The sequence below is a fragment of the Camelus ferus genome, chromosome 7, assembly GCF_009834535.1.
Source record: "Camelus ferus isolate YT-003-E chromosome 7, BCGSAC_Cfer_1.0, whole genome shotgun sequence".
NCBI lineage: Eukaryota > Metazoa > Chordata > Mammalia > Artiodactyla > Camelidae > Camelus > Camelus ferus.
The window spans coordinates 60,482,513-60,506,622 of record NC_045702.1 but is presented as its reverse complement, the minus strand read 5'-3'; the positions used below and the strand labels follow the sequence as shown (position 1 = coordinate 60,506,622).

Here is a 24,110-nt window from a genome sequence, read left to right as displayed (position 1 = left end):
ACTCTATTTAAATTTCTGCATTTCCTGGATTTTTTTCCTTCAAATATTTAAACTAGAAGAGTTTAAAATAAGCAAACAGCTAATTCAGTTTGAATTGCATTCCTGTTTCTGTTCATTCTCTGTTAAACAGTCTGATTTTTTTTTTTTAAGCTAAAATGGCTCTGCCTAAAGACTAAAGAATTAAAGGGAGGATCCTACAAAGAAGAGGGTGATGTAAATCTGAACCACTGAAAAATTTTAAATGTAGTTCTGAATATATCTTTGATTAGGTGATTGTACTTTGGATTTATAGAATAATTATTCATTTCTTTTTCTTTTCTTTCTTTCTTTGTTTCTTTTTTTTTAAACAATCTAAAAGGTAACCAAGGAGGATTTCAGTAAACCCCTCAGGCAGTCAGCACTATCCCACGAAATGCTAGGGGTGTGGTAAATTTTTCAACTAGATTTTAATTCTCCATAAGAAATTTAATCTCCTATCATACTCCATAACCATCAGTGTCTAGCCTTTTAATGGTGACGTGATGTAATTCTGGCGTATCTTTTTGTGTACCATGGGTCATGTATGTATATTTTGGTTATCTATTTCTATCAAAGAGCAATATGCAATGTGAAACACTGTAGGCTCAGACTAGAAATAAGTAGGAACTGGTACTGTGTCACTTTTTTGAATTGGAAATTACTTATGGTCATTCACATTGAAATGAGTTATTTTACATGCACTTTTAAAATTATATGATTATTTTGCTCTTGCTTCTTTAAACATTAAAATATAATATTTACTACAGTTTAAAGTCTTAGATTACAGATGGCATTTCAAAGCCTCTTTGGGTAGTAGTTCGTAACAAGATTAATCATCACTTCAGAAACTGAGCCCCCTTATCTTAAAATAAAATTTAATCTTTCTTTCATAATTTGTTTTTCTTATGAGAAATTATTATCATTATAACTATATCATGACAACATTATTTTAAAGAACCTTTTAAAGTACTGAATACAATTTAGAGCAGCTACCTATGTGGATATACATTTTTATTGCTTGTGTTAATATGTAATAATTAGAGGCAGAAATAAAATGGAAGCTATAGTTTGCTTAAGTGTTACAGGTTTACAAAAATGTAATTTTTATGTGAAAAGCATTGAAGGGATAACATTAAATTTGACTCATACTGTTTACTGTTCCTGTTTTGAAACAGCTTCTGTTGTGTGAACAAGAGATTGCAGTTATTATGGATGGCCTCTTAATAATGTGAACTGGCTTTCTCCTGTGTTTATAAGATTGAGAAACTAAGAGTTGGGGGTATTCTCTTAGTCTTCGAAAGTTTGTGTTGCAGCAGGCAACAGAACTTCAGTGTTTTTCCTACCCTTTATCATTAGGCTGCTCTCTCTAGTGGGGAAAAAGCTTTCTTTAATTTTTATTGTCAACCATTTTAGAACACTGTGGCTGAATTGCAAGGAGTGTCTGGCAACTGCAATAACAATAACAACTATTTCCTTAAGGTTTGTTTTTTGGTGGAAAATAATTCTTATCTGCACCTTCCTGCTTCATGTGTGAAATGAAATATTCTGTCTTATTAACTAGTTCTGTGCTCAGAAGAACTTCTCTAGTGCCGTGTATTTTGTATGTTGAATGCTAGTTTGAACATAATCATTTGAAAAAAAATTAATTCTGAAACATAGAACATATTTTAGGGACAGATTCTGCAGTTTGGTCTCACTTCATAATATTTAACCGTGGATGTTTTTAACCCCTAACACTTGAAATATTTTGTGATTCATTTTAAAGGGAAGAAAAAGAGAACCAACAGCAGGGCTGTGTGATGTTTATAAAATATAGTGCACACGGTGATTTATATTGTCTTTAAATCCCCCCCCTTTTTTTTTTAGAAAAGGATCATTTGATACAAAGTTCTTAATTTTTCAAAAAACTAAATGTATATATCTTTAAATTGTAGTAGTACTTGTTTGCATGATTTATATGGTAGACAACTAAAATGTCTAAAAAGATGTAACAGTTTAAATAATAAACTACTTCTCTCTATGTTTAGCTACCAGTAGCAGAGATAGAGTAACTTAAAAATGGAAGTCAGGTATATTTAAAAGGGAGATTGCTTTATGGTGATTAGAGGAGCCAGAAGAATAGGAGAAATATGAAATATAAAACTTTTTAACAACTTGTTTATAGACTCCATTTTGACCAGAACTTTAAAATTATTCAGTTTATTTATGTCCTTTGGTTTCTCATTCTCAAATCTACAGTAATGGTCATTGTTATTGAAACCCCAAATCATAAGGTGCTTAGAAGACATGCAATTAAAGACCATATCCATGCTCAGTCTAACCTAAGTGTGTACATACACCCACACGCACACACACACACACAAAATCCCCAGGATGTGGAAATCCTCCTCTGTTTGAAAGGTCCTCTCAAAATATTCTTTGTATATAGAAATGTTAGTATTTGTGACACTGAGGAGAGACATAAAGATGGATAGTATCTAGGGGAGATAGAGGTTAGAACAGAAACCTTTGCTTAAATAATGCCATCTTTTTGTTGCTTATTTTCTTTATTTTGTTTATTATAATGCAAGTGGTTTGAATATGTTTTCTTATTTTCTTTTCACTGCCACATTGTGATATTTATTCATGAGCCAGATACGAAATACCAAGTAAACTTTATCAAATACTTCTAAGCCATTAAATTCTTCTGAGAAGATTACAGACTTTGTACTCTCTAGAAACCATGCTAGAGCATTTCACTGATGAGCCACAGAGTTTGCAGTGTTAAAGAGGCACCATAGAAACAAATACAAATGATTGCATTTTTCCTACTTTAAAAATATTTATAAGTTGATAAAAATTTTTTACCAAAAAGCTATAAAATGCTAAAATGTACAGTGAGAGATGGGACTGAGGATCCGACTAACTTTTCAGTGAACTGTAGGGATCTTGTGGTTCCCCATGCCTTTGCTCTTTCTGTTTTTTTCTACCTTGAATGCCATTGCCTCTGACTCTTGGTTGCCCTTTTATGCCCACTAATCCTGTTCACCTTACAGGGCTCTGTTGAGATGTCATCTCTCTCCTCCACAAAGCCTTCTTGGACTCTCTCAGCGGGGCTGAGGGCCCTTCTTTTCACTGAGTCAGTAGTACCTTTTGTATCTCTATCATTATTTACCCACAAATTTCCCCCAACTAGCTTGTAATCTCTTCAATGACAAGTTTCAATATCTGGTTGATTTTTAATATGTATAGGGATGAGCCCAGCACTGCAGATTAGAAGAAGCCAAGAAATTGAACTGAATTGAATCACTCAAAGGATATTAAGATGAAAATTGGAGAGTAGAGTTAAATGAGAAGAATAAAATTAGAACATTATCTGAGATAGTGAAGGAAGACTAGCATAGAATACAAGGGTAAAGGAAATGTCAGACCTAGTAAGACTAGAGAGTGAAGATAGGGAAAGGACTGAAAAAATAAGCTATACTTGTCTGTTGGCACTTTGAGGTTTAGCACTGTGAGCTTTTGCTACAACGTTCTAATTGTTTTGAGGGACCGTGAATTTACAAGAAGACCCTATCTCTATCACACTGCACCAAAATCTTCTTTCTGCATGTAACCCCCCCTCCCAAAAAAGCGTATTTCATTTCTTGAAAACCTTTGGGACCTTAGAAATAGCAACCTAGTGACTCACATTGACATGATTTCTTTTTAGTCATAACTGAATAAACATGTAATAGAAACAGAATAGTTGAAATGGCCTAAATTTAGATGCCAAGATCAATAATACATAGATAACCATCTTTTCCTGCCCATTGTATATTAACTTAAAAATAGCCTTCCGTCATAGAACTACATTTTCATCAGCAGGAAAAACTAAATGGTGACCTGACCAAGGACTGCTGTCCTAAAGCTGCCTTATTATGCAGATTTGCCAGCTCTGATAAGGGCTCCATTAATTTTAAATTGATATTGATGCTAGTAAGGGTGGTAGTAAAAACTCTTAATCGTTTTTTAGAATTCAACTTCCTAAAGGGTTTTTTTAAATTATTTTATTGACATAGAATACGTTGTGTAGCTCTTAAGTGTATAATTTGATAATTTTATCACTGTGTATCCATATTTCAGATATTAAAATCAACATTAATGAGAAATAATTTGGATACAATAAAATGCACCAATTTCAAATGTGTTCAGGTTAACAGTTTCATGAATAATTACCACCAACCACAATTAAGATATAGAACACTTTCAGTACCTCAAAAATAGTTCCCTTATAGAAGTTTGCAGTCACTCTGAACCCAAAAAAACCATTCAGTCTGTTTTCTGACAGTATAATTTGTTCAATTCTAGAATGTCATTTGAATGGAATTATAAAGTTACATACCTTTTAATGTCTGGCTTCTTTCCTATCTCTATCATAATGTCATATTTATCCTAAGTGTTCTCAATATTATGACTATACTGTAATTGGTATTGCTTTAGGTTACGGTAGGCAAATCCCAGGGCCCACCCAAAGTGGCTGTCTAATTGGCAAACTCCATCTTAAAGCTAGAGCCCCATGGGCTACCCTGATCTATAAGGTGAAAATAAACCTAGTCTTCCACCTGAGGGACCTCATGGGAAATTGCCATTGTCAAACCTTGGTGCTGAGTGGAAGGGAAGAAAAAAAATTTTTCTCTGAGAAATTATGATCACAGCAGCCTGATCATTATTGCTGTCTTTTACAAGGGAAAAAAAAGCATATACTTTCTTGAGGCGTTCAGCTGCAGTCAAAGCCTAAATGAAAGTTAAAGTTTCAAGAAGGAGAAGCTTACAATTTCAGAGTACAAAACTCACAGGAAAATAAATCACCATGGGTAACAAACAGCAGAAGAGGGAGGAAAGGAGAAGGGAAGGGAGAAAGAAAGAAAAAAGGAAATAAAGATAAGATCCAAGATTTTATCAATTATGCCAAACTGGAACAAATCCCTCCAGTCGCATATTATATATTTCGGAAGACAAAAATGGAAGTAGTACAGCTCTGACACGAGGCATACAGTAAAACCTTGAGAGTGTGAATGTATGAAGTAATGAGGTATACAGCCTTTGTACCAAAACCAAATAATGAAGAATGAGGAGATGAATAGGCTTATCCTATTTATAAAAATAATGCAAAAAAATCCTTAACAAAATGCTAGCAAACTGTAACCAATAACATAACAGAGATACCAAGCTGAGTTTAGCCAATAAAGCAAACATGATTTAACATTATAAAATCAGTTACTAATTGCATCTGACGTTGTCCTGGAAGACAGGAAGGAGAAATAAAAGAAATAAATTGTAAAGGAAGAAATAAAACTCTTATTATTCACAGGTGATGTGTCTGTCTATTTAAAAAACCTCAAACATACTTACAGATAAATTATTAGAAATAATATAAGATTTTAGCAAATTAGCTAGATATAAAATTAACATAAAATATAACATCTATTGCAATGTGTCTACATAGAGAAAATATAATTTACAAGTTACTTATTTTGGTAAAGGCAAGAACTTGCCTAACAAATTTAGGCATGACCTCAGTGGAGAAAAATTAATTTTATTGAAATATATTAAAGAAAACTTATGGAAAAGGCAAAGAAACCTCTTGTTCATGGATTAGAAAACTCAGTAGTTTGCTTAATTGAGTATTTTCTCTGAGTTGATTTATACATTTGGTACAAGTCCAGTAGAAATAATTCTAAGGAATTTTTTAATGGAAAAAATGTTAAGCTGTTGCTAAAATATATATGAAGGAACAATGCACCAGAAATAATCATGACATCTCATGCCTTAAGAAAGAGGTATTTATTATTAAACTGTAGCAATTTAGACCCTGGAGCAAAAGAATGGACAAATTGGTCAGAGAGCTCAGAAACAGGCCCTCACATACATGAAAATTTGATTTGTGATGTAGATTATACTCTAGATGAGTTGAGAAATATTAGGCTTTTTAATTAAGGAAATATGGTGAGATTGCAATCCTCATCTCAAAAGTTCACTCCAGGTGAATTAACTACTCAAATATGAAAAGCAAAACTATAAAATTTAGAAGACAGTGTAGAAGAGTATCTTTATGACCTCAGTGTAGGAAAGGGATAGACTGGGATTTTAAAATTGTAGAATAGATAAACAAGATTATACTGTATAGCACAGGGAAATATACACGAAATGGTTTCTTATACTTAAGAAAGCAAAACCATAAAGGAAAGGATTGAGAAAATTGAGTACATTAAGATTAAGAACTTCTGTTCAGCCAAAAAAAAAAAAAAAAAAAGGCTTTGTGAAAGCATAAAGACAAACCAGAATCCATAAGAAAATATTTGAAAAATAAATTACTGAAAGAGAATTACGTAGAAAGTACTTCTGTGAGCCAATGAGGAAAGACTACATTTGGGCTATTGGCTTGAATAGGAGAAGAAATTTCAGTGACTAGTGAACACATGAGAAGATGCCCAACCATATTAGTAGTCAAAATATAAAAACTAAAAACCCAAATGAAATACTATTTCCTACCCACTAAATTGATTTGAATTGGATACTTTAAGTTTTGATAGGGATGTGGAAAAAGGAACTCTTATTTTCTGCAACAGAAATATAAATTGGCCTATTCACTTTGAAAAATAATTCGGCATTATCTAGTGAAGTTGGCTCAACAATTCTATTTCTGACTAACTACCTTAGTAAAATTCTTAAATACGTGAGGTTCAAGACATGTATAATACTGTTCTTGTAGTAGAAAAGAATTGGATACAGCTGACATCTCTGTCACCATGAGAATGGGTAAATATATTGTAGTCTATTCCTACAGTGGAATGATATACAGAAGTTGTTTCTGCAATCCACAAAAATTAGTGGAATCTCGATACATTTTTAGTAATACAAAAATATGGTAAAACTAAAGAAAAACTAAGAATGATAAAATTCATCAGAATTATTCTGAAGATCAAGTGGCTGAAACGGAATCAAGGAGGCATACACAGAGGATTATAATTAAAATGTAGTACCACTGCTCCTTTCTTAAACTAGATTGTTAGTCATTGGTGGTGATTGTGTCATTATGCATTATAATTTTTGTATGTTTCAAAAGTACTCTTTATGTCAACTCAGTATTTAATGAAAAATTAAAATCTGCCACGCACAATTACTTATATATAAGTTATGTGGGTATGAAATGAATATGACATGGTTCCTGATCTCCAAGGACTTAGAAAATGATTTGATAGTCTGTGTCATCTCATAGTACTCCTTTAAAATTACAGATTTCTCCACTCAGCCTCATACCTGCTGAAACAGAATATGCATTGTAGATGGCCTGTGGTTATAGGAGTTTGTAGTACAGGTTAGGTACAGCCACAGCTGGAGTTGTCCAGTTTAAAGGCAGCAGCAAATCTGATGTAAAGACCTTTGAGTCCTGGTATTGCAGACACTGCAAGATGAAATTGCTGCCACGAATCACCAGATAGCCATAATGAGAAAAGGAGTAGAATTATTTCCCCTCAAAGGAAATTGTAAGTAAATTGTATTTATTATTAATCCATAGATAATCCATAGAAATACCATCAATGATGTTTTTTTGTTTTACTTTTTTGTTTACTAAAAATTCTGTAACTATAACTTCTAGTTCTGTTTGATAATCTGTTAGCATTTTTGTAATCATATGAGCCAGTTTTTCTGTGAATATACCGTATTTTCCAAGATTCAATTAGTTGTATAATTTAAGAATTATTAAAATAATAATAACTTGTGCCACTTTGGTTAGTGTAGTTGTTCTCTTCTGCAGATTAAAGATTCAGGGAAATACAAATCTCTTAGTCTCTTCCCACAGTTCTGCTGGCATCAGAATAAGTGCTTCATTGTTTCCTTGGCAAGTAAAATGAAACTCAAGGAAGGCTGCCAGTTTGAAACTGCAGTGTGACATTTGAATTACAGAGGCCTACTTTGGCCTGTTGACTGTTTAGTTCTGGATCTCAGTGGGAAAAATAAGGATCACTGGTTCCCTCCTCTTATAGAATATATTTATCAGAGACTTAAAGACAATGGCACTAATGTCTCAGTAAGTAGCTATCTTTTATTAAGAAGAATTGAATTAGGAATGTTGAGTCATGGAAAAATATCGTTTATACTCCCAAGAAGCTTGCTATTTTGCTGTGGAAACAATAAATATATACGGTAAAGAATTTAAATCATTTCCAAGGCAATCTGTCAAAAGGCCAGATAACCATAGTGTAAAAGAATCATTGCAATGAAGGACATATAGAAGTAAAAGCATGAATTTGAAATTTGTGGTTTCAATTTTTATTTGCAAGAAGTTATTTGTTGTTATTATTTGTTTTCTGTCACCAAGAAGCTGGGTCAGTATTGGGTGTGCTCAAGTAATAAAAAGACCAGTTTAACTGCAGAGCAGAATATTAGAAAAAATTGTTGGAAAGTCTTTGAAAAGGTAAATTGAATAATATTGTAGGGGCTTTATCAGTCAGCTGAATTTCTAGACATTTTTTCCATTAAATAGTAATTGGGAAATAATTCTCCCAAGGCTCTCACATTTCTGAAGCATTGACTACCTTTTGTTCTGGACTACCTGTTCAAGTGTTTATGTAGTGAACAGTTTTGAAAGGTAGAGGTAGACTTTCCATCTCAAGCAAGGACAGTAATACCTACTGACTGTTATAAAAGATGTAGGTAATCAGGCATGTGTAGGTCTCTCTCCTGACATGCCTACCTGTGCCAGTATCCTCTGGCCCTCTTCTCATCATTCTTTGGAAATTGTGGCTTGAAGTACCAGCACAAAAAATCATGATACCCCAGTATTAACTAGTATGAAGACCTATTCTGGGTTAAAGGAAGGTCTTGACCCTATTGAGAAGATAGTTGCAGGGTTACATACCTACACTGAGCTTGGAAGGAAGGAATTTGTAATTGTCATAGTCAGAAGCCTGGTAAATCCTTAGAACTTTGGCTGGTTCACTGCGGAGATCATGGGGCAAGGGACATAATGCTCATTAATAAGAAATAGCAACAGTTGAGCTACCTTTTGACTCAACCCCTCCTGTAGTTTATCATGCCTACTTTAGATTCACTCACACAGTAAAATGTCTCAGAGTTTTTTGCAGTGAGTCTTGTCTACTATGAGGAAATATTGGACCTGTTAGGGAGATTTCTTTCAGATAGACAAACTCCTGTGGGAAACCATAGATAAGTATTTGGGTCCTAACTGGTCTATAATGCTGATACAGGTAACCCACTGGAGAATAAGAAACTGTCCCCAAACAATCTAAATAAGTTTTTACGGTCAGCTTCACTACTTGGAAAATTTCTCCATCCCTTGTGTTCAGCCAGACTTACGATTGGGCTCCAGATTGAGCTGGACTCCAGAAGAGAATCCCTGTTGTAGGAGTCAAGGGTAAGGTGCTGAGTCAGAAACTCCCCAGAGCTGAGCTGGCTGTGTCAGTAGTGATGGCTCATCTAATACCGGGCTTTAGGTGGACCATAGACTTTGGAAGTTTGGTTAAAACGTAACCAGCACACTGCTCAAAACTGAAGATGAACTATTACTTATTACATGAAATTGAGTTACTGAATTCAGTTGAACAGTTGGAAATGAATTATTATAGCACCTTATTATAGGCACAGACCTTCTCTTTGCCTCTAGGCCCCTCTCTCTCCCCTGACCTCAGCTGCTTTAAGGAGAAAGATGACCAGGGGCAGGCTGAGATGGATCTCTTTGTCTTCCAGAGAGACCAAATGCTATATGAACCCTTTGAACATGGTGGGAAACTTTGGGAGGGAAACACTCAAACTTGATGGTTCTGTGGATACTGACTCCATAAATCACCATGTCACGTGATCCCATAGTGAGAAAGGATATTCCAATTCAGCTGATGTGGTTTGGGCAGAGTCTGAAGCAGGAAGGGAAGCTAAAATGACCTTTAAAGGGTTAATGGAACCCTTTGGACAGATGGAATGTAATGCTGTTACGGCTTCCATTGGTAAATTTGTAGTGGATTTGTTCTGAATGCCTGCACTTTTTCGTCCCATTCATGCCAGTGGAGATTCTCCCATTCAGACTGCCACGTGTAGAGCAATGATAGTAGGATATATAGATCACGCTCCCCGTTTTCTCCCAGGTCTTCCAGCACAAACAATTATAGAGTCCCATGAGGAGAAGTGTGAATCACAGTTTATTTAAACACTTAATGGCTACCAGAATACTCAGGCCATTTCCCATCACAAAACTGCATGCCTGATTCTGCAACCAAGAAAGGGGGAATGGGGCAGCTATTAACCTTCCACTAAGCTCTTATGGAAACTGAAACTGAGGGCTTGACCCGTGGAGACCTTGTCACTCTGTGGCCTCATATTCTCAGTCTGAGTTACATAGGTCAGCTTGTTTTCACTGACCAATAAGGTTGGAAGGGCCCAACGAATCTTGCTTGTCAAATGGAAATGATAGATTCAAGAAAGCTGCTAGGCTGGCCCAGCAGCATCATAGATTTAAGTGAACAAGTAGCAGTTTTTTTATTTTGGGTAAACTTTCTCTGCTACTACACCTCCTGAAACAAGGCCTCTAGATAGATCAGTGAAGCCTTCGTTTCATAGAGATTTTCTTAAATGCCTGGACTGGTTTCACTGATGGTTCAGCTAAGCTGCCCAATTCTGCCTGCTAGGCTTTCCAACCTTAGCAGCAGCTCTGCAGCCCCCAAAATGGACATGGTCACCTTGCTCAGTGGGCAGAACTCAAGGTCGTACTTATAACTCTGGCCAGTACTTTCCTTGATGAACCTTGTTACATTTTTACTGATTTTTGAGCTGTTATCAATGACCTGTTTGGTCTGTCACTTGGAAAATTACAGACGGACAGATTAAAGTTTGGAATAGCAAACTGTAGAAACAAATTATGGCAATTGATCAAACTCTTAGGGCTGTTCATGTAGCTGCACCTTAGGGGTGGTTGTAATTGGCCTTCATATATTTAAAGAAACACCATAATTATTAGATCATGTAGCTCTAAGATGACAGTAGTGATCCCTCCAAAATGCAGCTATTCTTGGTTACTTAGGGTTGCTTTCCTGGGGGTTGCTGACTGACTGATATGCATTCTACAGGCAATTATTCTTAGGTTTGGACTCATTTAATTAGATAAGGTGATTCAAAATGTTCTGGACTTTAGGTGATGGGATCAGTGACACCAGCTCAATCCTGGAAGGCATTCAGATCAGCCTCAGCTTGTTGGCCAGGGTTGTTATGAACGACAGAATTGCCCTAACCCCAGATTTTCTCCTTGTGGTCCAATGCCTAGCCTGTGTGACCACTGATTCTTCATGCTATACCTAGATTAATACCTTAGGCAAAGTGGAAAACTCAGTAAAGTAGCTTAAGGAGAAATCTACTTGGATTTCTAAGGTAGACTCTGATGGTTTATGGAATTTGTTTAGCCAGTAGGGTCTGAAAGCCTAGGGAATATGGTTGATCTGCAAGTTGGACTCATTCTGCTGCTTGGAGTTCTTGTAATAGTAGGTGTGTGTGTGTGTATTTTTTTTATTGAAGTATGGTCTGTTTACAGCGTTGTCAGTTTCCAGTGTACAGCATAATGCTTCAGTCATACATGAACATATGTATATTCGTTTTCATATTCTTTTTCACCATAAGTTACTACAAGATATTAAATATAGTTCCCTGTGCTATACAGTATGAACTTGTTGTTTATCTGTAGCTTTAATTATATGCTGAAAGATAGACTGAATAGATTTGTCCTGGCAACCCTGGGCAACACTGATCAGTGTAGTCAAGGGAATGTCATACTCATGGGAAAATTCCTCAGATGCCAAAATCGTGTAGAAATAAGGGTGGATATTGTTGAGAGACAGTTCCCCTATGGGTCCCTCATTTCTCTGCATGTCTTGTGAGCAGAGACACTAATGGCCTTTGTTTCAAATTATTTTTCAATAATATTTGTATAGTGACCAGGTATGGAAATAGAGATAGTGTCTCTCGTTAGGGCAGGTGACAGACTTGCTTACTGCTCATTACAAAACATTTGGGTTTCCCAAGCTCAGAATTCTTAACAAAAGATTTTATGGTTACACTCTGCTTCATTTTTAGACCATAGCAAATCCTGAATTTGAATACTGTTTGGAAGCCATTTCTTAATTTGAGAATCAAGACTTTCAGAACCAGGAAGTCTTCGTTCCCTTCTGTTTGACAGTCCTCTCAAATGATCTGTATTCATCAGATTTTACTGTAAGCAGCAGGAGGAAATCGGGCAGCACCTTCAACACTGTTTGGAAATCTGCTTAGCTAGTTCAGTCAGTTCACTCTGGATATTTCATTCTCCTTACAGAAGGAGATAATGTCACTAAGCTTTCTCCACTACAAACAAGGATTCCCCCTTCCAGATTTCCATTTACAGTCTGTTCAAGGCATACTCTTCAAAATCTTCCCAGCCTTCATTCACTGCCTGTTTCCAAAGCCACTTCCCTGTTTGTTTATATTTCTTATGGCAGTACCCCTGTCTCTTGCTGTATAACAAATTACCACCAAAACTTAGCAACTTATAATAAGAAATATTTACACATTACAATATCTGTAGGTCAGTTTAGCTGGATGCCTCTGACTTGAGATCTCTCACTAGGCTGAAAATGAGGTTTCAGCCAGAGCTACAGTCATATAAATGCTCACCTGGGGGAAGATCTGCTTCCAAGCTCACTCGCAGCTGTTGGCAGGACACAGAAGATCCACTTCCAAGCTCCCTCATGTGACTTTTGGCAGGCCTCAGGTCCTTGCTGGCTGTTGGCCAGAAACATCAGTTCCTTGTGATGTGAGCCTCTCCATAGGGCCACATACAACATAGTGGCTTGTTTCTCAAGAACAAGAGGACAAAAGAGATGCCAGTCACAGTCTTTTTGTAAACAAATCTCAGAAGTGACATCCCATCACTTTTGTTGTATTCTAGTTATTAGAAGGGAGTCTCTAGATCCAGCCCACATTCAAGGGGAAGACATTATATGAGAGCATGATTACCCAGAAAAAAGGGATCTTAAGGGGTCATTTTAGAGCCTCCGTATCATAGTGGTAAATAGTCTCTGCTTTTGAGGAGTACACTTTTGAAAAGGAAGGGTGGAGCGTAAACTAAGGAGCTTTAAAATTCTGTAAAATTAAATTCTAATTTATGAATAGTCTACCTCAATTGTTAGAAAATTTTAAGAAGTGAAAGGTGAGTTTGAATTGTTATAAAAGATTTTATAGGTGAATCTTAAATCTCTCTGATCAGAATTTTAGGAAGAATAATTTGTCAGCAGTATTACCAGCGACCTGAGGGCAGAGAACACTAGAGGCCATATCTGTAATCTAGATAGAGATGTTTAGATGTTTCTTGATTTGGTGACTAGACAGTAAGAATGAAGCAAGATATCAGAAAATATTCTGAGAACAAGAAAATGTTAAATGACTTTATAAACGATGAGAAAAATGAATACCTTGGACCAGCTATCATGCTGGACGTTTTACATATTTTATTTCTTTGAATCCTCTCAGTACCCTATTGGAGATTGGTATCTTTTGTACTACTTTATAGGAGGAGGAGATCATAGAAGAGACAAGCTAAATGACTTGTCTGCTATCCTACAACTGTGACATTGTTTTTTCTCCTCTGGGGCCCTGGTCTCTCAGTGGCATTGTCCCAGAGAAACCAGGGATGTTTAAAATAAATGTAGTCAAAAGTCATAAAGTCATCTGGTCATTTAGCATATCCTAGGCAAGTGATGAATACGTTGAATATATCACTACTGGAAATTCTCCCAACACCCTTACGAAGAAGGTGCTGATATCCCCGGTGACATCAAAAGAGACTGAGTGGCCTAATGTGACAAAACCAGGACACACAGAAGTCAACTGATAGAAAATGGAAAAAGAGAAGAGGGTGCTTTTGCTGAAAGCCATCTGGATGGTTGGCACAGGTTTAGGAATTTTAAACATTGAAGTGTTAGTTTGAGGTCTTTCTCCTCCAGAGAAAAAGCAACTCTCTTCTATTCTCCCACAGAACTGAGTCTGAAAATATATATAACCAAATTCAATTCCAGTAAACAAATTCCAACAAAAACTGCATAATTAAGGCTATTTTTATGATTAGCACCATTTAGTTTCCCTGAATTTACCAGAGCAAACATTGCTACAGCAAAAATTACTGCTAATGGTTGAACCTAACAACAAGAGAAAATCCCCAAAAGGGTCATTTAGGCCCCAGCTGCAGCTGTGCTTCACTATATTTCTTACTTGAAAGCTGAGAATTAACAGGAAAATCAGGCTCTGCTATGCTGTGCAGATGTGGCTAAAACTGTATTAATTTATTCAGCAAACATTTGTTCAGTGCCTACAATATGCCAAGCAGTGTGCTGGCCACACTGGGATAACAGGGAGAGATTATACCTGGCACTCTGAAGGAGCTTAGAGTGAGAAGAAGTTGTTGGGAGGAGGCAGATACAGGAACAGCCAAGTGTTACGAGTGATGTTAAGGCATGTCATGGAAACATAGAGGAGTGGATTAGAAGAGCCTTAAGGCAGCAGCTTCACAGGATGTGCTAAGTAGATGGATACTCATCTTGGACCACTGCAGCAGGAGGGGGGTCGAAAAGCTAGAACAGAAGCCTGGAAGTTTTCTTGGCCTTCAGTAAAAGCTGGTACCTACTCCAAAACTGGGAATACAAGAAGAGCAAGTTTAGGGAAAGGAATGGTTTTACTTCAGAAATGACCATTTTGCTTATAACGTCTTCTAGGATATTATATTTATGAAACCAAAAGTTAGCAAATGTCTGGTTACACGATACAGATTTGGTGAAGCTGTAGCATATTGCTGTTGTAGTCTGAGTACCAGCAGTGATCTTGTGTTAACACTCTATAGCCACCATCTAAGTTAATCTCATGACAACCTTGTTATACTAAGGAACTATTTTTATCCTTACTTTATAGATGCGGAAACTGAAACTTAGATCTGAAAGCTAACTTTTCCACCATCAAGAGCTGGGACTTGAACCCAGGCCTAAATGACTTCAAAACCATGATTGTTTAATTGTTCTCCACTTAACTCACCACCAGGACAGATACTGTCTGTTCCTTCTGTAAACCCATTCTGAGATCTACAGCCCTGCTGAATATTCAGGGCTCTAATCTGTCTACACACTTCTGCTTCCAGCAGAACCACCTGAAAGGGCAGAACTTGTCAGCTGCACTTATTATTGCAATTATTTACTTTAATAAAATATTGTATGCTCTGATGGAATATGAGTATAAAGGATGTTGTGTCTATGAAAACAAGATAAAATGCTTTATGAAGAATCCGTAAAGACTGGTATCTCAAGAAAATTAGATGTGAGAAGGAAATGTAAAAAAGACAAACCATAAAACCCTAGAGGAATTTTGCCTTGCAAGTATCTTTTTCAGTCCATTTTAAAACACTGTATTAATTCTATAGATTATATGCACTGGTCTGGTTTATGTAAGAAAGAGTGCATGAAACATCAGTCAGCGTACCTGGAAGCCAAACGTTTTATATGAGACTTCTGTGCACTTGCCCAGGGTGAGCATGTCATGAGAGAAAAGAAAGGACAAAAACTTTGGAGCTCACTGCAGGCAGGTGCAAGTCTTCAAAGAGAACCGAATGATAATGTTCAAAGAAGTGGAGGGTGAATCTCAACACAACAGGATTATGCACCAGGGTTTTTGGTTGGTGAAAAATAAAAGGAATGTATTTCCATCTTTTTTTCAGCAAAGCTTTAGGTCTGTATAGTGCAAGCAGCCTCAGAGAGAAAAGAGCGTGGGCTTTAAAAGATGTTGGATGTGTAGCTTCAGCAACATGTCTAATTGACCTGGGTACAGTCTCTGAGCCTCAGTTTCCTCAAATTACCATGGCATGGTAATACCTGTATCAGACAGTTTTTAAGGAATGTACAGTGTTGGGCACATAGTAAGTTACCAGATAATTACTATTCTTTTTTTTTTTACCCTTTTTAGGGGGCTATTTAGAAGAACTATTCTTGCCTCATTTAAATTGTATTTACAGGTTGGGACAAAGAACTTTCAAAAGTCTCTGTTTACTTGAAAGATACTGAATCTTTCCAGAATGAAGAGACAAAAAGAGAAGGATCCAGATAACAATGGAAATACTTTGTTGTAGCAATATTTTTTGTACAACATTGCCCATCTTCCTCTGTGAATGTTAGATTCAATCCAATTTAATTTTGAGACCTATGAAATTCTGCTAACATATCATTCCATGTAATTTATTTTATTTGCAGATTAACCATCAAAGTAATGTCCAAGAAAAAAGAATCAGAAGAACATATATTCTAAATCTACTAAATGTAAAATTTTAACCTCTGGATACTTATGAGGGTCTGTAGTAAATGCATCATTTATTCTAAAGCCTACTTAGGATGGGGATGGTAAAAGATCAGCAAGAGAGAATGGAACAGAAAGTTTCTAAACACTCTATCCAAAGCCTCCAGTAAGTAATAAGTAGAATTAAGACAATGAAAGACACATATTGTCCTCAGGATGCTTTAAAGTCTAATTAGAAAGAGAAAACATTACTAAATGGAAAGATGAAATGAAAGATACAAAGAATTTTAGCAGAATTGCAGGTAATTTGGGTATCGAGAAGGAGAGAGACTGGAGAAGTAAAAAATAAAATAATCAAAAGAATTCTGAATAACTTAAATTTATGGAGATAGTTTTGATAACTCAAATGGATAACAAAGCTAGAATTATGCTTAGAAGTAAGAATTACTTATATTGTATATACCCTAAGCCTATTTTCATTATAAGGAGTGTTAAAAACTGTGACAGAATACTACCTTCTTAGCAAACGACTTTGCAGTGCATTTTCTTGATGTTCCTGAAAACTTCCTTAGCAGGTTATAAATATTACCAAGTAAATGCAGTTGCCATTCTTGGATTTTTAAAAAATATTTCTTAAGATCCTATTATATGTCAGGCCCCTTCCTAGGCACATATTTATATTCATTCCCTTAGATATGGTGAAGAGGTATTTATTTTCAAGCTGGCAAAGGAAAATCATCAAATTATTGGTTTCAACTCTTACGTTTCAAATGTGCTACATTGTCATCAGATTTTACCTTAAGATTTTATTGTCATTCATGTTATTATCAAATTGATTCGATATAGAAGTGAATTTTGTACCCCTGGCATATGCCTTCGTAATAAAGGCATGGCTTTGCTGCTAGTTAAAAACAGCACATAGTTTTGTATCTCTAAATGGAAACATTCAGCAAAGTGTCTTGAGATTGTATACTTGCCAGCCTTGCTACATTCCTGTTAACATCACTGGGATTTATAAAGTACCCATTAGTTATAAATATATATATATTTGAGATGAATTAATTTACAGAATATCACCAAAAAAAAATATACCAAGTCTGGAATCAGAGTCCTTTTAAGATTTGTAGGATCTAATCATACCAGCAAATGGAAGCGATCTGGAACCAACCAGCCCCCACTGTTCAGCTACCTTCCCCTGCCAGTGCCAAAGGCACTCAGAATGGTGTTTACAGTTTAGACATATTCATACTGGTTCCTAAGGACTCCTAGGGTTCCAGGTACTGAGGAGCTATACAGGATCAAGATGGAGGCCATCTGCCTCTTTCCCTTTTGGTCAAGGCATCTCTGATTATATTTGGGGGGAAAGGGAGTTCTAACTAATGTATAACCAGTTTGGAAAATCACTGCTCTGTATGAAATATCCTGAGCTCACTCCTAAACACAGATGCCCCCAGAATCACAGTCTTCATGGTAATAGTCTCCATGTGGGGAAGAAGAGTCTGAGGATGCTGAGGATCCTTTGTTCATCACGGTCAATGGCCCCCAAATTCCTTAGTAGAAATTGTGTCTACTTCTGGGCACCGCAGTTTAAGAGAAATGTGGAGAACTTGGAGAGAAGTCAGAGTCCAGGCACAGAGACAATTACAGAGAATAAGACCTATGAGGAAACTAGAATTATTTTACTTTGAAAAAGAGAAGTTGGATTGGCAATTTGGTAATGGTCTTCCAGAGATTAGGAATTATGGCATTGAGGTTAATGACTGGATTTCCTTCATGTGCAAACAGTCAAGGAAATACAGTTTCAGCTTTAGCAAGAAGAATATAGTGTAGAACCAAAAGAAAAAGTAGCAACCAGATGTTTAGCCTCTTTAATCAAAGGAATAGATCACCCAGTACACTATTTATGAAAATTTTTAAAGGCAATATGAATTCCTCTGTGTTATGTATTAAATGTAATTCTACCTGAAAGAACAGGGATGAATTAAATGAACTTTGTTTTCCAACCCTGTGAATCAGTGATGTATCTTTAAATTATATCATAAGGTATAGAGTTCAAACAATTACTTTGAGTTACAGTGTTATAGCCTGATGCTGCCAGGAGAGAAGCTACTTTCTAATAATGTTAAGGGAGTGAGGAGGAGGAATATTTATTCCAGGGGTCATGAACTCAGATACCTACAGGGGCCTGCGGGTATCATGAGGGCATGAAGCTAGCAACAGAGAATGATGGAGTTAAGGAAGCTGTCATGTATTAGAAAGTCCACGAACCCACGTAAAGGGGCAGCCACTGCTGACTCTGGCCAGTTGTTATGTCATAATGTGCCTATGTCCAGCAGATCTTTGGCTTTCTTAAGAAAAACTGGAAATCTAGAATCTTAGGTGAAAAAATTTTTAACAGTGACAAAATGCTGAGATTTATCAAAGTAGTACTGTACAGGCAAAGCGTACACCTGTGTTGGCTGTATGTTGGAAAACTTCGGTTTAACCTTTAGGTCACTAGTTAACCACCACATTAGTTTACAAAAAAAAAAAAAAAAGCCGATCTGATTGAACCCTAAAGCTTAGGAGAATTAATCTCCTCTACCTTTGTAAGGCTTAATTAAGGTCCGTTCCAACTCTGTGAATCTTTTGATCTCCCCTTCCTCCTTCCCCACTTCTCCTTATTGGATGACTTATTCATTACAGGTGGTGGGAATTTAAAGGAATTACTTATTTCTCTTAGCAACATAAGTATCAAATATTTAGATTGAAAATAACTTTTCTTTACCAAAGATACTGCTGAGGCTGTTAGACTTTTAGAAATGCACTTAAATACAGCATAAATGTGTCACTTTGGATCTTTGAACTAACATTTGTTTATAACATTGGCTGCATGAGGCATGCTTGACTTAAAAGCCTACTTACCCTTTTACCATTTGGTGTCATAGTTTATTTCTCTTTTATAAAATATTTTAAAATAAACCACCTCCACCTGGGTAAGGACAGCTAGATTTCTGAAATCCCCTTCCTTTCAGACAGGAGACTATGCCACAGATGAAGAGGAGGATGAGGTAGGACCTATTCTTCCTGGTGGTGACATGGCCATTGAAGTCTTTGAGCTGCCTGAGAATGAGGACATGTTTTCCCCATCAGACCTGGACACAAGCAAGCTCAGTCACAAGTTCAAAGAGGTAGGTTGCTAAGCTGCAAAATATTTTTCTATAGCTGTCCATTTCATTTAATTAAGCATATGCTTTTGTTTGAAAAGTATATTAAGAATAATCATTTTTCAAAAGAAATCCTTTTAATAAAAGATTGTCTTGAATCTCATTGAATTTCAAGACAAAAGTTAAATAGATCTCATTCCATAATCATTAGTTTAAATGCTTATTTGTCATAGTGACAGTCTATAACTTGTCATTTCCATAATTTCAAGCTGTAGTTTAAAGGTGCAGCTTTCGTGACAAGTTGAGGTTTTATTTTTAAAATTTGATAAAAGTTTCCAGACCTGGTGATAAGCTTTCCTCGAAGGCAGTGATTTCTAAGGTTTGTTTTTTTTTCCCCCAACATAGACAAGGTTCCAACAGGAATTAGATGATATACCCAAGTGGTTTAATTGAAGAAAGTTTAATAAATGAACTTTGAACAGAGTTAACAGAACTACCAAGGGATGGTGCAGTACACAGGGACCGGCAGCAGCCGGAAGCTGTTACCATCCTTTGGCTTAATGGGTAAAGAGGGAGGGAGATTACCTTTTTTGAAGGAGGGCCATTCAATGTCTGCAGCTTTGTAAGATGCAGCCACTGCTAAAAACTGTAGCCTGAGGGCAAGGGTGATAATTTACCAATGACCCTTCTCTCCTGCTGCTGAAGCATGCCATCCGTCTGACCCACCTGACCCACGCAGGGGAGCCTGAGAGGGCGAATGCAGACAGCCACATAGACTCTTCTTCCAAATTAACTTCTCAGAACCCCAGCATGTGAAACAGCAACAGTGATGAGCGGGTCCCCAGGCATTTTATTCTTCATTGTTTTATGCATCATCCTTCATTGTTGAAGACAAGTATGTCATTATTTACAACCTGTCCACAATAAACCTAAAGTACGGAGACTTGAAAACCACTGTTCTGTGGTTGCAAGTCTCTTAGGGACTTGACCACTTGGAAAAAATATTCTCCTATTCATGAGAAACAAGGTTGATAATTGCAGATTTCTAATTTCTAATTTTATTTATAATTTCCAATTTTGATGTATTATAAATAGGTCAATTCTATATGTTCTGATGTTATACCTAATATGCCTAATATATCGACTTACCTTTTTAATTCCCTGTGACAAATTTATATTTGTGAAACCAGTGTCAAGGTGAATGTACTTTTCAAATAAGTTTTTATTAAATAAAATAACTTATGTTCATTATAGAGTTTTGTAAAATACAGATTTCTATAAATGCCAAGACAGTATTAATTATCCCAATATTATGTTATTTGGAATTATATGATATATACTGTTAAATTCCTAGTCGTGATACTTAAAATTGTATTATTAGGATTTTCCCATGTCATCAAATATTTTTCCATAAATAATGCTTATTCATTGTTTCATCTTATGGACCTTTTATAATTTACTTAATTCCTTGTTTTGGAACATTTCCTTTGTTTCCATGTCTTTTTAAATTATTAAAAATAATATTGCAGTAAATATTGAAACAAATTCTCTTAGGAACTATTAGATCAAAAAATGTGAATATTCTGGGGACTTGTACTTAATGCCACGTTGCCACCAGAATGGCTTTTCTTGGTGATATAGAAATTTATGTCACCTAGTGTGTTGAGAGTGCCCATTTCTCTTCCATGTATTATTATTAGTCACGTTGAACCATTTCCATTTATATAGTTCATAGAGTCCTTGAGGCAAAACACATGGGTTTTTCATATGATTTATGATTATTCCTCATTCTAAATCAGATACAAACATCTTGGTGGCAATGAAGTCTACTATTATTATTGGTCAGAGTTCCCTTACAGTAGAAGTAGCAATGCCTTAGGATCACTTCTTAAAAAGACTTTCTGGATTAACTGATATTTTCAAAGAGCAATTCAGAAAAAGAAAGTTCTTCTGCAGGAAGTGGCTGGTGGGAGGACGTGGTGTAATCTAGGTACCTGTTTCTCTGTGGCTCTGATTTGGCCCAAGAATACATATTATCTAGAAGAGTAGATGAACTGTTTGTTCTTTAAGAAATCTTCCTTGAATATTAAAACTCTCAATCCAGCTTTGAGGCAGTGAGGACAAGGTTGTGTAGCCTGGCAGAATCATATTATGTAGCTCTTCCGTGTTGCCAGGTTAAGTATGACCTCCACTCCTTGGTAGATGATTGAGCGGGAAGGATGGTACACATTCTTTTATGGAAGCTAAAGAATCCCCCAAAGCAGAAATAGTATGTGGAAGGTTATATCCTCCATTTTCTGAATTGAGCCAAGAACTCAGTTCTCCATAAATAATTGTTTCAGGGGGACACCATTATGTAGATAGCTGCATGATCTAGACCAGGGGTTGGCAAACTATGGCCCACTGGCCAAATCTGGCCTACTGCCCTTTTTTTTGGTAAATAAAGTTTTATTCACACATAGCCATGGACATCCATTTATTTATTGTTTGTGGCTTCTTTCATGCTACAGCAGTAGAGTAGTTGCACAGAGATCATATGGCCTCCAAATCCTAAATTATTTGCTGTCTAGTCTTTTACAGTAAATGGTTGCTGACCTTGGTATAGGCTGCTGCATGATCTGGACCCTTTCTGTATATCATTTCTCATTGCTTTTTAGCCTGAGTAACCAAATCTGTTGTTTTAATTTTGGCTCTTAAGAACTGACAGTTTGTCACCACCTCTAAAGCAGGTAAATACCACACCATTTCTCTTCTAATTCTTTTATTCTCCTTTATTTTGTATTTAACATACGAACATATTCATTTCTTTAGGAGATTGCCACTGCTTATCAACTGTGTGGCACTCTGTCACAGCATTTATGTCTTGTACTCTGTCACCATCAGTGTACAAGCAATTTGTTCATGTGATTAGCATACATGCCCAGATACTGTATAGTGCTAGATATTTTTCACAGGATTATGCACAAAACCTGGAGTGAAAGTGGAAGATGATTTTGTTTTGGACTGTGTAGAAAGTCTTGTATTACAGAGGCTTCTCATAAATATCTTATTTCAAGTAAAAGTACTTGCTATACTATTATGTATCTTTATATTTTATGTAGCTACTAGACTCTAAGCTCTTCTGTATTTGCTGAATATTGTATCCATGGGCTGCACAGTTCTTGGTATACAGTTAGTAGTTAAATCTTTGGTGAGTGAATGGTATCAAGCATATCCTGGAATTTGTTGTATAATACAAGCCAGCTACCTAATTTAATTTTCCTAAGTGGTTGCCAAGATGGCTAACACTTTTATTAAATGCTCATTTACCCCTTCCGTCTGGCTGAGGTGGCATTATTACCTACAGTATTTGTGTCATTACACTCTGGACTGCTCCTGGCCTTCATATTCTGTTCCTTTTCTCATTCTTTGGTGCAGTATTGTTAGAATATATATAAAACATTGGTGGAATAAATCAGATCCTTCTAACTCTTCTCTTCAGAAATTCCTTTACTTTTCAACTTGTTCAAGAAAACATTTGAATCACTTTAATTCCCTGAAAAAAAGTATTTGCATTTTTGTAATTACATTAAACTAGTATATTAACTTGCAGAAAACTGGCATGTTTATCACATTGACTCATAATCTGAGTTTATGGAATATATCTGTTTAATTCAAGTCTTCTTTTCTGACCCTCTCTAAAATTTTATAATCCCCTCTATTATATGTGTTCACCTGTAAGTAATAGGAAATCTTAACTAGAGTGGATTAATCAAGAGTTGCCACAAAGTTATATTAGCTCCAATATAAGTAAAGAAGTTTTGTCTATTTTTTGATTTTCAGAAATGACTTATAAAAGAGACTTAATGACTTGCTTAAGATCAAAATCTCTATTCCCTGAAAGTTTATTATTACTCAGCTTAAAAAATCTGTACCTTTGTGGAGGAAGATTTTAAATACTTTTTGATAGCTATTACTCTTTCCAAGTTTTCAAGTTTTTCTTGGGCCAATTTTGGTATTTCGCATTTCTCAAGAAATTTATTTCCTCTAGGCATTCATATTTATTAACTTATATTTTTTGATACAGTTTTTAAATACTGAAGTCTTTAATATCTATAGTTACCTTTTTATTCTTTTCCTTGAGTATTTTCAATTTTTTCTTAGTTGTGTTTTCTAGAATTTTTATATATCATGTTAGCTTTCATTTCTGTTTTTTCTTTTTGAATTAAAAATACTTATTTTATTATTTCCTACCAATATCTTTATTTTCCCCCCTTTTCTTTTTCTTTTTTGGTATTAATCAGTTACACTTAGTACATTTTTTTGATAACTTTTGCATTCTGATAAGTGTATTTAAAGCTATAATTTTTTCTGAATATTGCTTTAGCTACATGTCACAATTTTTTACATTTAGAATGCCACTGCCAAAACTTCTTTTGGGATTCCCTCTTTAACACAAGGATTATTTAGTGGTGTATTTTACTTTCCAAACATATCAACTTAATTTTGCTCTCCTTTTGTTTTTAGGTTCTAATTTTATCACACTCTGTTCAGAAAACATATGGTAGCTATTTAGAATTCTCATGACTTCTTTTGTAGCTTAATTCATAAACAGTTGTATTTAAGTATCCCTCATGT

General features: G+C 35.8%; 1 protein-coding gene across 1 annotated transcript in view; it reads left to right on the top strand.

The window, feature by feature from the left end:
* PPP1R9A (protein phosphatase 1 regulatory subunit 9A) overlaps positions 1-24,110 on the top strand; it is a 261,195-nt gene that overhangs the window by 180,070 nt on the left and 57,015 nt on the right. Inside the window, 1 exon segment of the mRNA XM_014554033.2 lies at positions 19,362-19,517. Within this exon segment, the coding sequence (XP_014409519.2) occupies positions 19,362-19,517 (156 nt within the window).